The 14,806-nt window shown below is 29.3% G+C and overlaps 1 protein-coding gene across 2 annotated transcripts in view; it reads left to right on the forward strand.

Moving 5' to 3' along the window:
• LOC112592298 (transient receptor potential protein) overlaps window positions 1–1,996 on the forward strand; it is a 28,366-nt gene extending 26,370 nt beyond the window's left edge. The window contains exon 16 of one of the 2 annotated variants that reach the window (XM_025336319.1): window positions 714–1,843. In XM_025336319.1, the coding sequence (XP_025192104.1) occupies window positions 714–1,843 (1,130 nt within the window). Of the gene's footprint in view, window positions 1–713 lie in introns of both variants that reach the window. The other variant, XM_025336320.1, reaches the window with a different exon arrangement.
• Window positions 1,997–14,806: the final 12,810 nt, after the last annotated feature.

The following is a 14,806-nucleotide window of genomic DNA, read 5'->3' on the forward strand; positions in this document are numbered from 1 at the left end:
CTAATAATTATTTTAAAATTCATTATTTAGGGTATGAACAAAAAATACAAGTATATTATTATATTTATTATATATTACAGTAATAATTAAAATTATAATTTTTTTTTTTTTAAGGTTTTTGTATTAATAATGTATAGATATAAGTACTGTTTACTCTAGGAAAATTAAAAAATATACTATGAGAAATTGAATTAAAATGTGTCTGTATAGAATATACAGACACATTTTGTGAAAAAATTCTATATAAAAAAAAAAAATTAAGTTTAAAAAATTCAAATACACAATTTAGGGTATTCTTCTTACTTACTACGTATAGGATTTTTAGCTGATGTAAATGAATTATATAAAATCACACTATAGAAAAAAAAGCTAATTCCTATACAACATATAAATTCAAATCATTGATATATAATACAATTATTCTTATAAGCTATTATTTTAATGTTATCATATAATATTTTTGTACATACAGTAACTTGAAACTTTATACATGAGAACAGTTCGTTTCACCTAACTTGTTTTTTGAAAGCCAAGCTATGTTAAACAAAAATTCAATGACATATTTTTAGCTTGGCGTGTTTGAAACTTTGTGCACGTTTTTAGTATAGGTATTAGTGTAATTTTTAATATTAAGTATACTTGTACTCGAAATTATTTACGCAATAATGTAACATGCATGAATTTAATGCAAGTGTGATTTGTTTGTTGTACAGCTCAAGGAAAGAAAGGTCGGGTAATGGAACGTCGATTACTCAAAGACTTCCAGATCGGTTTGGTAGAGGGGCTGATACAAGATGCTATTTCGTCTAGCGAAAAGGGGCCAAAGGACGTGTTCAGCAAAATCGCTAAAGCCATTGGCCGGCGGACCAGTCAGGGCAGCAAGAAGAAGGATTGGAATGCTATGGTAAGACAGAAGAGCGTGGTCAGGGATCCGATTGGTAGCACGGCCGAGGGTGCGGAACGACGACATCGGCAGAGCGTACGTCGATATATCCTGGATCACCAGAAGGATAGCTTAATGTCAATGGACACCGATAGGCTAGTCGAGTACAATCCACTGCTGGCCGAAATAGCACCTGCGGCTCGCGTGGCGTACGCCAAGTTCAAGATACCGAAGATCAAGCAGGAGTACGAGGAAAACACGATAGGACAGGACGAGGTGTTCGAGAACGCGCCCTCCGTGGACATAGTAGACGAAACGAAAAAGAGTTCGATCGCCCGGCCACGACCGAAGAGTACAAAGCAAGCACCAATTGCCGGTGCATTGCCATACCCAATGACCGTCGCTGACAAAGTGCCCGCCGAGTCCAAGTCTATCAAACCAGCAGACGAGAGTCAACAGCTAGCAAAAACGACCCAGAAAACAAATACCACAGAACTCAAAGACAGTGCACCGGCGCCTGTCGCGAGCGACGCCGTCGAGGCTCTTCCCGAAACGCTAAAAAAAGAACAGGAACAAAATAAATTTGAACCGGGTACATCAAAAGAACCGGCAAAGAGTATAGATGGCAAATCTCAAACGTCTGGTTCGAGTGGGAAAAGCCCAAAAGATGCAAAAGAGAAGCACGGAGAAGAAGGATCTAAGAAAAAAGACACAGATTGTGCAAAAGATGCAGATAAAGCTGCGGACACGAGTACATCAAAAGATACAGATAAATCAAAGGGCGCAGATCAAACAGACAAATCAAAAGATACTGAAAAATCAAAAAGCACGGACGAGGCAGAAGTAAAAGATAAAGGTAGCAAACACTTGAAACCAGAATCTCCCAAACGGTCTGCGAGTCCAAAGAAAGCCGGTGGTAAATCAAAAGTCACAGGAGAAATTTTGACTGGTTGGTTGTAAGAACTACGATCATGTATTTTCTAGTGTAGATGAAATATATTTATAACTAAAAAAATATTAAACTGGTTTACGACCTAGTGCTATTTTAAATATAATTTTCTATTCAAATATTTATAAAAATTAAAATATATGGTCATTAAACCAGAATATATAAGCCTGTAAACATATTTTACTGTTAACTAAAATAAAATATGTCTCAAACTTAAAAAATATTCTATTGAAATAAAATTTGAACGTTATCAATATTTAAAAATGTTATAACTTCCTAGTCACTTTTTGATTTATAAGTGATAATTTGAATAAAATTTTAAATTTTATAAATAATTATCGAAAACTAAACTAATGATTTGAAGTAATGAATATTGATCTGTAAAAATGTCACACTATATCTTTTTTTTATTGAGTTGTGAATTTGATTTTATATTTTCTTATTTTTAAATGATAAGAAAAGTGATATTTTCATTTTTATTTTTACATAATATACCTCCATATTAGTACTTCTGTAGGAAAATCGAAGACTATGTCTTCATTGTTCAAACTACATGTTTCTCTCAAAATATATTAATTTTGTTTTTAACTCAGCAATTGCTTAAATGAAAATTCTGCTATTGATGTATTTTTATTATTCACCTTTATGTTATAATTTTTATATAGGTAATTAAGTTTATATAATGTACTGTTATCAAAGATACGTGAGTATTTTTTGTTTAGCAGACTTAAACTTTTAGAGCAATAAAAATACTGCAATCTTTAAATTTAAAAATAGTTTCGAGTTGAAAATTTGATCTAGTTGGTATTTTGGTAATTAAAAGTAAAAATTTCATAGTACTTTTCAAAATAATTTGGTCGAAAAAAACAAAAAGTTATCGAAAATGTAGATTTTTACTCAAAACCGTGTAATTTTTAAAATATTTTTTTGTACTTACTAATCATTTAAATTTTCGATTTTTTCTTTAAATTTTGATTTAAAAGCTAGAGATTTTAAAATAAGATTTTTATTTAATTGTACTTATATTAATTAAAAATTATCGAAAATACATTATAAGCACAATTTTATTATTTTTATATGTGTCAAAGTTCAAATTTTTACAAAATAAGTATGTTTTCAGTTTTTTTTTTTCATAGTTTATGAAAATTTAAAAAGTTACAGTATTTTTTAATAAAGAATAATAAAAACTAAATTTAAAGTTTTATAAGCAGTTGACAAGCTAAAAACAAAATTGATATAATATTATTTAGATATTTTGTTTATTTAAATAATTATAAATCATATTATAGTAGTATAAATTTAGGTATATTTTTAATTATGTAATGATAAAAATAAATTAAAACTTTATAATAATTGTATACAATATACAAAAATGTGATGTTTTTAAGTTATAACTTTTAACTTATAAGCTTAAAAACATTTATAGAAGAACCAAGAAAGTAAACAATAATTTTGTTTGAAATAAGTAACAGTATTTACTATTATGGCTAGCATTATGTATCTTCAAACAGAGTACAATGTAAAAAATGATAACTCGTAAAGATTAACTAGTTATTACTGATCGAGTAAGTTGTAATTATATATAAATCATTGCATAATTTTAAATTATTTAGTATTCATGACTTATATTTTGACACGTCAAAATAATATTTAAATCATACTCCTGTCACCTACAGCCTATAGGTATATTATTATAAAATTGTATGTTTAAAATTAAAATATGTATACTAATATGTGATGTTGGTGAGTTAAAAAAATATATGTATTTATGAAAAATTTGAAGTATTGTTGTTTATAATTCTGTACTACCACCCAGTCATGGTAAAATATAATTAAAATTTCGCAATTCGCATAATGCTTTACTTTGAATATATTTGTATAATTATTTTTAAAATTTTATAACCGTAAAAAATATATTTGGATGAATTGATAGGTATAAGAAAACGATTCTTGTTACAATAACCGAATAATTAGATAAAACCGTGTTCAACAAAATATATTTGTACTTAAAGATGTGATAATATTAAATTATAATCAATTATTAGCAATTGGTATGGTTAAATGGTTTTATTGCAATCATTTCGATAATTACATTCATATGTGTATTTTGACACATGTTTTTCCTTCAAATCACTAATACTCTTGTTTACATTATGCATATAGTGAATTCAACTTATATTATCTTTGTACGTACTATGTGTGCTTATACATGTATGTGTGTGTGTGTGTGTGTGTACCACGTCTGTATATGTACAACTATATATTATAATAACAATGTATACATTATGTTAAACATTAAATAAATAGTATTTATTTAAAGTTATTAATTATGTATTCATCATATTTGTACAACGGTGATATTGAAATTGAATTGAGAGTATTTTAATGCTTTTGAATGCTCATATAAGTCGTAACTCACAATCGCCATTTAAATGATATGGGTGTTAATATAGGAAATAGGAAGTTAAAGGTAATGTTTGTAATTTTTGGCGATTTCTATCATTAATTTATTAGTTATCATTATTGCCGTACTTACACACACGCGTAAACAAGTAAACGTAAACTGGATGGAACGCGTTTAAAAAAAAATGTATATTTCAAAACCATTGCTTATAATGCATTTATTAATCAGTAAATAAATTGTATTATATTAGTTACATACATTTATATTAATATTATATACATTTATTTAATTATTTACGGTGTGTTGATATGTTTTTATACAAGCAACGTTCGACCCTATTTTTTCTTATAGGTATAATATTATTATATGATCTATCTTTAACTCATAAAATATGCAATCTATATCGCAAGCAATATAAATCATCAATCATAAAAAGAGTTACTGACGTAGACCTATTGAGGCTAAGTTAAATACTCAATTAAATGTTCAAGACTTCGAATTAAATATCATACGAGTATAGCAGACGGTTTAGAGTAAAATATAAAAACAATTTTTTTTTTTTGTTTACCAAGAATAAATATTGTATGAAAACAATTTACGCAAATGGCACAAATGTAAAAAAAAAAGTAGTAGGTATATTAATTATTATTAGAGTCACCATATATCATATTATTATGAGTTCTTGCATCAATGTTTCATTAAATGGCAATCATGTAATTTTTTTTTTTAAACTACAATCTAAAAAGAGAATTATATTTTGACGCCATTCACATGGAAAAAAAAAATTCTTTTTGCAAACATTAGTATGTACGTATAATTGAATACAAATGCATTGAATTTAATAACATTATTACAATATTATATCGATTAAACGCAATGGAAATAATTAATTGAAATAATATTATTATCTATTACGCCCGTCGAATACTACTACGTTACAACATAGTAATTTAAGTGCATAGAAAATTATTAAAAACCATCGTTAAAATATTAACTGCAGCGTTTGACTTAAATCCTAGCGTACTCGTACACTTACAGCCGTACGTCGTTATGGGGTAAATAGAATAAATTAACTTTTTTACGATAATTTATTGATCGAGTGCAATCGACGACCACGCGACTATTAGGAAATCCACACTATTTAGGTTCCTCCTAGCTCTTTCGAATTCGTGCCAATCGATGCAAAACAAAAAAAAAAAAAAAAAAAATCCACGGTAAATATTATAATTTATAATAATATCATTTAACACGATGGTTTTTAGACCACCGCAAGTAATCGTAATTGCGGTCGTGGCAGATGTACTCGTATGGTTTGATACGATTATTATTTTATACTTAAACACAAAGATATTTTTCATTAAAATATTCATATATTTACCATCTGGGGAAGTCTTCGGAGTGCAATAATATTGTTGCAGTCGACGACGACGCCGTTTTGTGGTGCGGTGACGGGGAGAGATAAGTCGAAAGGGGAGAGAGCAACGGCGTCATTACATTTTAATAATATCACACAATATTATATTATTATCATCATAATCGTCATTATTATTGCTACGTCGCACTGCAGCGAGCCGTAGGCATCGTAGGTATTTGTCGTCACATATCCTGTTCGGAGAGTAAATCGGCCGCGTCGCCTTTTCGGACCGTTTGCGATGCGCCTACCACCGGTGCGGTGCAGCGGACGGACCGTTTCCAAACGTTACGGCTCACCGGTCCCTTTGATCCAGTGCCGCTACCGCCGACGACGACGACATCGTTTGGCGCCTGGCGCCAAGTCTCTCGGTTCGTCCGCCCGTTTGTTATAATACGCTTGTATAAATAATAATAATAATATAATATATTTTTACCGCGCCGCACTCGATACAGTGTCTACACAGTGTACCTATATGTATAGCGTGAATAACATTATTATAGTACATAACCATGAAATAGGTAGGCACACGATAAAATATTGTACGATTCAAGTGATAATAATGGCGGTCGAACCCATTTCACGTATAGGACACTTGCTTTCTCGGTCAATGTTTGCAGTGTTGCGATAATGATTTTATATATTTATACTTTTAGCGGTAATCGTCGAACTATATTAATAGTACTTAGATATTGCGAGATATTAGAAAAAAAAATCGTTCTGCTGTACGTCAATATTCAAATTTCAAGCGTTACTATCAGCCTTACCATTGAGGAGTAGGTTGGTGTAGTAATGGATGCGTTTTAAGTTTAACATTTTTCTCGACGATAAAAATTCTCTTAATGTTTGTACAATTTTTACTGTCAATCTAATAGTGCAATTTTAATGGTTATGACACACATATTTAATACGATTATAATTTATAACACAGAAAACAGTTCACTCCGCACGGTTTACGAGTAAATAATATGCGTTTATTCGTCATTCGATGATATTCGTATTATATCATAGCATATCATGTTATGTATTTTAAAATCACATAGACGCCAACGCTTTTCAATCTCTCTGCGTCTCTGCCGGGTGACGTAAGGTTTCACACGTCCGACCTCCTAGGAAGTTGACAAGTCCGTCGGATGTTTATCACCACCGCCGCCGTCTCGACGTGTCTTTACCCAAAGATGGATTTGATGGTGCGTTGTCTTAAGGTCGGACACCCGCGGTCCGTGAATAATCGTCTCGACGACCGAAATCCCAGCGGGTAGTCCGACAATGCGTATAATAATCGTAATCGATCGACCTTGTCAGACGATTATTATACACACTTATATATGTATATGTGTAGTGATTAGTGAGGCGCGTATCATTTTCGAACCCAGCGCCAGCGTGTTTGTTTTTCGAATTTAATTTCGGTAAAACCGTTTTCACGAGTCTACGCGTCGCGCGTATCGAGCTCCGAACACAATACCATTATAGATATAGAAAATATGTAGTACCATTAACAGACATATGTGAATGTTATAATAAGTGTTTTCTTTTTTTCTTTCTTTCTTTCTTTTTTTTTTTTTTGTTCATAATATTAGGTATAAAATACTTAGCACCGTGTCCCGATGTCCTGGCACTTACGATAAATGTCAAACAAAAAGATTCTCTGCGTACCTATATCATGAAAACTCAACTAACCTGACAGGTTAATAAGCAGTTAGTGTAAGTAAATAATTATATTGCGTACCTGATAAGTCTAGGTGTTACAATGATTTTCGAAATGGGGCTTAAAGTATTCTTAAAGATAAAGAACCCATTTAACGAGTCCAAATCGATGAGCAGGTACTTAACATTTTTGAACTCTTTGATTTTATTTTTGTTTTCATGAGTACCATACTACATACTCTATAAAAAATCAATGTATTTTATATTTATTTTTATGAATTCTTTCATTATCGACATGGCACAAAAACGGATGGGTTCTTGTAATTTTCGCTACATCTAAAAATTAATTTTGGTAATATAATAATCAACGTACGGTATACATATACTTGGCAACAATATGATGCCGTGAACACATTTTTCAATCGAAAATATTCAGTGGTAGTATAATAAACTTAATAAGCTAATATACTATAATTGACATTCTTCGTGAACTCATGCATTTATTGCATTCTTCGTGTACCTCTATTCATGTATTATATTATATTGATCGATTCGACATAATCGGCCCGATAGTATTCCAACACGCGACATTATTGTACAACCACGGTTATAAGCTTATAAATGTTAATGGATTAAATAATATTTAATATACTGAGCCCACCTGAAGTAGCCTGCAAGTTTTACTATGATATTATAAAATACTTATTCTGTTATGTAAAACCGTATATTATTATAATGTAATTCAGTTATGCAGTCAAGACAGGTAAAGTTTTTAAGAGTTCCATAAGCATTTATGAAATAGTTTTAAATTTAATAACAATTATGATATATATATATATATATATATATATTATAGAATATACCTACATATTTACACCTACAATATATTTTGTTTTTTATTTTTTGTATATTAATGAATTTCTTCTTTTATTAAAAATTATTAATATAATACTACTATTTGAATTCTGAACAAAGCAATGTATTGATTTTTCAATTTTTTTTCAATTTATTTGATTTGAGTGTCTATTATTGCCTTTAAAAATAGTAAAAATGTTTTTGTTTTCCAACTTTGACTGGTAGAAAATTGGATCCAGTTGATACTTTAGGAGAAGGGAAAGTAAAGAGTAAAAATTTCTAAGTAATTTTAAAAATAAGTGGTAAAAACAAAAACAAAATTAAGATAAAACGGAATTTTTAATAAATACGATTTTGTTTTTGTACGTAGTATGTATATATGATAATTCGATTTTTTGGGTACACGAAGTATATTATACGCATCAATGCATCATTGCATGCGCGCATTCTGCCAACGAGGCATAATATGCACTTGTAATATTAGAATCTGCGCATGCTGATATCTATTTTCGATGAGTAGCTGTGATCACAAATTTGTGACTTAATTCTTAGGTTTATTCCCTTTGGCTACGGTAACGAGATTGTATATTATTAAAAAATGTGTTGGATGTTTTATAACATGTTAACTCGCTGGGGTGGAATAACGCGTAACTTACATAAAAATTGAAATTTTATAAAAAAAAAAATAAAAATACCGAGTGTCTGCAGATGGAAAAGATTACTCGAGCACAAACATGACGATCACTACCCACCCGTTCATTGCACGACGTTTTCAGCCCGGCGGCACATTGCGTACGGTAATTGCACGCCACAACAACCGCCACCGCCACTGACGCTGCTGTCAGCGACAATATATAAGGTGATTCACCAAGCACACTCAATCTTTTCTCCCCTCTTTTTTCTTTTTTTACAATAATGTAGTTATTTAAATCTTATTTTTAGAATTTTAAATTACCCTTAAAGACTTTGTTTTCAAAATTCTTGAAATTTCTTGTTCTTACTCAAGTAGTGACTTGTGGAAATAAAAACTTCTATTTTTCAAATTACAACCCCTCTTTTTTATTGTAATTTCATATAACTGCTATAGTAGTAATATTTAACAACTGTCTATCAACGTGTTCACAGATAATTTTTTGAAAAATGTTACCAGAAAAAGTTGTTTTTGATCTGTTGAACTTTGTTATTTTGTGTATTACGAATAATAGGTTTATAACAATGAGTTCGGAAGAATTCGGAAAAATGATGATTTTAAAATTTTAGTAATTAATAATAATCAATATTTATAATGTATACAATATTAGTTAAAGTATAATAAATACTAAATCCAATAAAACATTTATTTTAACTTTTTTTAAATTCATTTTAAGAACTGTTATTATTCTATTAATATTAGCATTTTGATTACTGAGTAACTGATCGTCCGATTTTTAAATTAAGTATATTAATATTTTCAAAAAAATCACTGTATAAAAAATTTACAGTCAAAAAGAGGGTTCTCATTTGGAAAATAAAAGTTTATATCATCACAGGATACTCTTTAAGTAGTATAAAAAAATCTTAATAATTTAAAAATATGGTACTTAAGTATATTTATTTTATTCTTAATTATTTTCGATAAATTAAAATTTGAATAAATGCATTATTAAATGAAAAAATGGGAGTGAATATACTTGGTAACTTATCCTTTATATCTCGTATAAATGCTAGGTGGAGCGCACTGATTGTCAACCAAAGTGTTTTTAGACTAGGATTGCGTCATCGGCAACGATGACAACGTTCCTCAGTGCTTACTCGTAATTAATCTGGATTTATCACGAAAACTATACATAACGAAATACCCACAGCTTTCGGTGCGTACGCATAAACCTGCAAAATAATATTAGAATTTCTATGAACTATATGGGATATTTCCGGGATTTTTGTACACATTTTGGGGTTGATCTTGTGTTGATGATTGTCTACCGAAAACTAATTTTGCGTGTAGAGTGCGTTTAGGATTTTCAAAGGCACTGTTTGAAAAATCTATTTTTTATCAAAATAATAGTTTTAATTACTTACCGTTAAAGCAAGTAAAGTTACCATAAAGGCGTAAAAGTAGACATCCTTATAGAAATTTTAATGGTATAATGTTAGACATTTAGTTCAACATCCAGCACGTGTCATATATACGTTAATGACGATTCCCAGATCGTGAGAACTATAACTTGAGTACATTATGACATCATAACAACGATTTTCTATGTGGGAGATACATAAATATATGAATAGGGCCTGACGCCTAAGAATAGAAATAATTTAGACGTGTATAGTCAGAGCTCTCACATAACCTATAGTGATTTTTACAGTAGAAACACTTATTAATATGTTCTTCAATAGTAATAAATATGTTTGATTAGTATTTTTGCATAATTTATTTATTTCAAATAAAATCACATTCGTTTAAACAATTTTCGATATCGGAACAAATTTATAATTTTACACAACTACGCTATACATCATACAGACCATACAGTATTGTACATACATTAAGTATATGTAATCACCATATTAATCACACTATAGCACAACACTCTTCATGCGTGTATAGAATATTATAATTTATAACCCAGTAAAATATTACAATATTATTATTGCACATCATATATTTTTATATCCGAGATTTTTTGATATCTAATATATAATAATATAATTGATAACTCCTGTATTGCAAATTCAAAATATATTCTATTACAATATGATAATAATTGGCTTTTGAATGAAAACTGTGGATCGTATCTCTCACATCACTACAAAAAATATTACGCAGTAACAATTTTTCAACCATTTAGGATTATAGTTGACCCAAATCGTATAATAATAAATAACAAAAACCCGTTCTGTAATAATATAATCGAAATAAAAAAATTAATACTACACTATATACACTTCAACAAGGTGAGTGCCTAAAGCCACAACACCCTATTGTAGAGCGCCGGCAGTGTCTTGTTCAGATTTATATTTTTTATGACTGAAATTTTTTTAGAATACACATTATTATACGCCAATTAAAATCATAAACAACAATAGAAATGCAGCATTGTACACTGCGATAGATATCGGCGTTTAATTACGTTGTAAACCTAACGAGTACCTTTATAACATACATTGTATACTCAGCACACGTATATCATATTATAAGTAGCTAATACAATAATGTAAACGAAAAAAATCATAAACAACAAACAAATAAAAAAAATAGTTGAGGACAGAAAATACAATATAATTATTATGCATGTGGATGTTACTCTTTGATACCGACAATTTACAAAATATGTATATAATCAAATTATCTTGCGGAGGCAGAAACTTTCTGCGGGTTAAATATTAATATTTAAATAGCTACATTTTGTAATACTGTCAGTGTTGTACATTTGGTTTATACGGAGTATAATATTGTGTCGAATAAGCAGATACGTATTTAATCTTTAAACGCTGTAGATGAAGTTTTAATAATACTACTATAATTACCTAAATAAATATTTGTATAAACTAATTGCATATTTGTATATATGCAAATTAAAAAAAAAAAACGTATCTTCCAATGGCCATGATGCCTAGAGTTATTTTTCTGAATAATCATTTTGAAAAAGGTGAGCGAGTGGTAACTATTATACTATACAGTAGGGTTAAAGTGGAAGTCACTGCGAAATGGACGTATTAAATTTTAAATTCAATGTTAATATCTCATTGTAAACGAAAACAACAGTTCTGAACGGATATGTGCTATCAGTTCAAGATGTTTTGTTTAATATGGTAATTTTTTTATTAACAATTAAAAAAAAAAAAAACAAAAAAAATAGAAAGTCGAAAATTTAAATTGACTACAAATAGTTCAAAAACAAATAAAATATACCACGTATAGAAAATCATAATACGAAAATTCGGTGAAAATTGTAAATACCAACGGTTATTAGTTTTTGAATTACACTAGAAAATAAAAATTAATTTAATAAACAATTGGATTTGCGTTAAAGTTTCTGTTTTTTTAATTTAATTGCTACCAAAACAAGATCTATGATTTAAAATCAAAGTATTCGTATTGCCCCAAATGGCGATGATAGTTACAAAAAAGAAACTATATCTTTATAAAATCATTGCAATATCATCTATTTGCTCAGAATCTAAATAGTTAATGTTTACGTAAAATTATAATATAATAAAAATATATTTGTATCTCTTGAACGACGAATGACGATGGATGATGGTTGTAGGTAGTAGAAAGTAATTCTGTTGCACTTAAAAACTTTGCTACCCGTGTCGATGGTGCGCCTCGTTCTCTCTACAAATTTGTTATTGCGAAAGAGATAGAAATAATATGTTTATTATAGTGTTTTAATTATATCATTGTAAAGAGAACATTTTTCGTAAGCTGATATGTTTTTAACACTATGAATTTGCATACATCAATATGAATAATATTATTCGTCAACAAAATACGTGACCCGATTATAGTTTTATAAAAACGACCCAACAGCATAAATAAAAACTATTTGTTTACCCCTTTCGAAAGTGCAGATATTGTGTTTTTTGTATATAAACATTAAACATACTATACATATGAAAAATTATTTCTGATGTTTATGTTTGGGTTTCGTATAACAGGTCAGTATTGAATTTATGATCCGTTCAAATTCGATTTACGACAAAACATATTATACTTTAAAATCAAAATCCGTTTAAAAATGGATTTAGATTGTGTATTGCTGCGTTATGGAATCAATCAATCGGTTTCGAATAATGGCATCGAACTTCTCTAACCATATACGGTAGTCTATGTATAAATATTATATAATATACATAAAAAAACATGTCATAAATTCTTTAAGTTTTATATACTATCGACAGTAAATTGTATTGTTGATATATTAATTTCAACGATGTTTTTTTTTTTAATTAAATGTATTTATTATATTAAACACGCAATTTTTTTTTCTTCAAAATTTTAAGAATTCCTAACGATTTACTAGTTTCCTGCAAATTTATATAATAAAATATAAATAATAGAATTTTTATCACACTAAATTGGTTATTCAGAACTTATTAACTAGGTAATATAACTTTTAATTTTGAAGGAATATTTTAATATTATAAAATTTCTTATGATTTATTGCTTTAGAAACTAAACAGTACACGCGTATACGTCAACTTTAGATTTTAGTTTAATTATGATATATTTTTAATATTACTAATCAAATTATATAAATATCAATAATTTATTTAAAAATACGTATATTTTTAAATTCTGTATTTTCGTATAAATGCATTAATATAAATACATTTTACTTCTAATATATTATACGTTTTTAAAATAGCTTGTATTTAGCTAAATTATTTTAAATTACGAACCACGGATATGTGATCGTTATTATTACAGTTTAAGTATAATTTGTAACTGGTTTAAATTTTTTTAGTAACTTGACCAGTCCTACAAAGTACAACTGTAATACGTACGTACTCCGTACACTGCGTGTCTGCGTATAAGATTATATATATACTTACCAGCGATTATCAAAATTGCGAAGTCCGGCGTTTTGCGGCATGTATTCCGGGAATTGGGAAAAGAAGTATTTTTTTACGGAGGCGGAATTCATAGCTATGTCGGGCAAATGAAAAATGCGTAGGTACGTCAAAACACGGATCTAAAAAGTAAAAACATTCCAATCAATTTCGAAGAATATTCAGGTAGTGTGCGTGCCTATATATTATTATATACGGCGTATAGTTTCATGATTTGCGGTCGTTTCGTCTATGAGTATGCGGTCTAGATATTATTACATAGCATATTGTAAATATATGTAGTAGCGCCGACGACGTTGCCGGAAAAAAATGTCAGTCCTAATAAAATCGTATTTGTGTGTGTGTATGTGACACCAAACACGAAACGGAAAAAATGTCCCGTGACTTACAATTTAATGGTTTCGTTCTGAGAAGAAAAAAAAAGAGCTTAAGAATAAAATAATAAATCACGTTTATTAATCGGTTTTCTCTCCATACATATAATATATATATATATTATATCTAACGTCGCTTGGTTTAAATCCATCTTGGACTTTGCAATGTGTGTGTGAGAGACTACGGTGCAATAAAATGTTTATTATATTTTATACGCGACGAAGAGAAGAATATAATTTAATAATAATAATATATAAGAGTAATAAAGGTTAAAGTTCCACTAGTTCTCAAGTGTGCATAACGACCAATTACGTAGGTACACGTCACTCGTCGGAACACTGTTACATTGTGATTATTATTATTATTATATACTTTTTTTTATTGTTATTTCTTTCCGCTTTTATTTTATCCACTACTTTCCTTCTACCAGCACCCGTCTCAACGTCTTAAGCTTACGCTGATGGCAGTTTTTTTTTATGTTATTTTATTATTTAATATTGCCCTCCTCAGTGGCGGCGTCCTGCGACTACGTCATAAGCGATTTGCGTGTTTTTTTCGCAAGTAGGTAGTATAGACCATAAAGCGAGTACATCGTTATAATTTAATATGACTATTGACTTGCTATTGTGAGCATACGCCACACACAATAGAAAATTTAGGTTACTCTAAGGTAGACATTATAAATTTTACAAAACAGTCAATATTTCCCACTCAAACAGTTAATAA

Source organism: Melanaphis sacchari, unplaced genomic scaffold, assembly GCF_002803265.2.
Source record: "Melanaphis sacchari strain LSU unplaced genomic scaffold, SCAv2.0 Contig167_pilon_pilon, whole genome shotgun sequence".
Taxonomy (NCBI): Eukaryota; Metazoa; Arthropoda; class Insecta; order Hemiptera; family Aphididae; genus Melanaphis; species Melanaphis sacchari.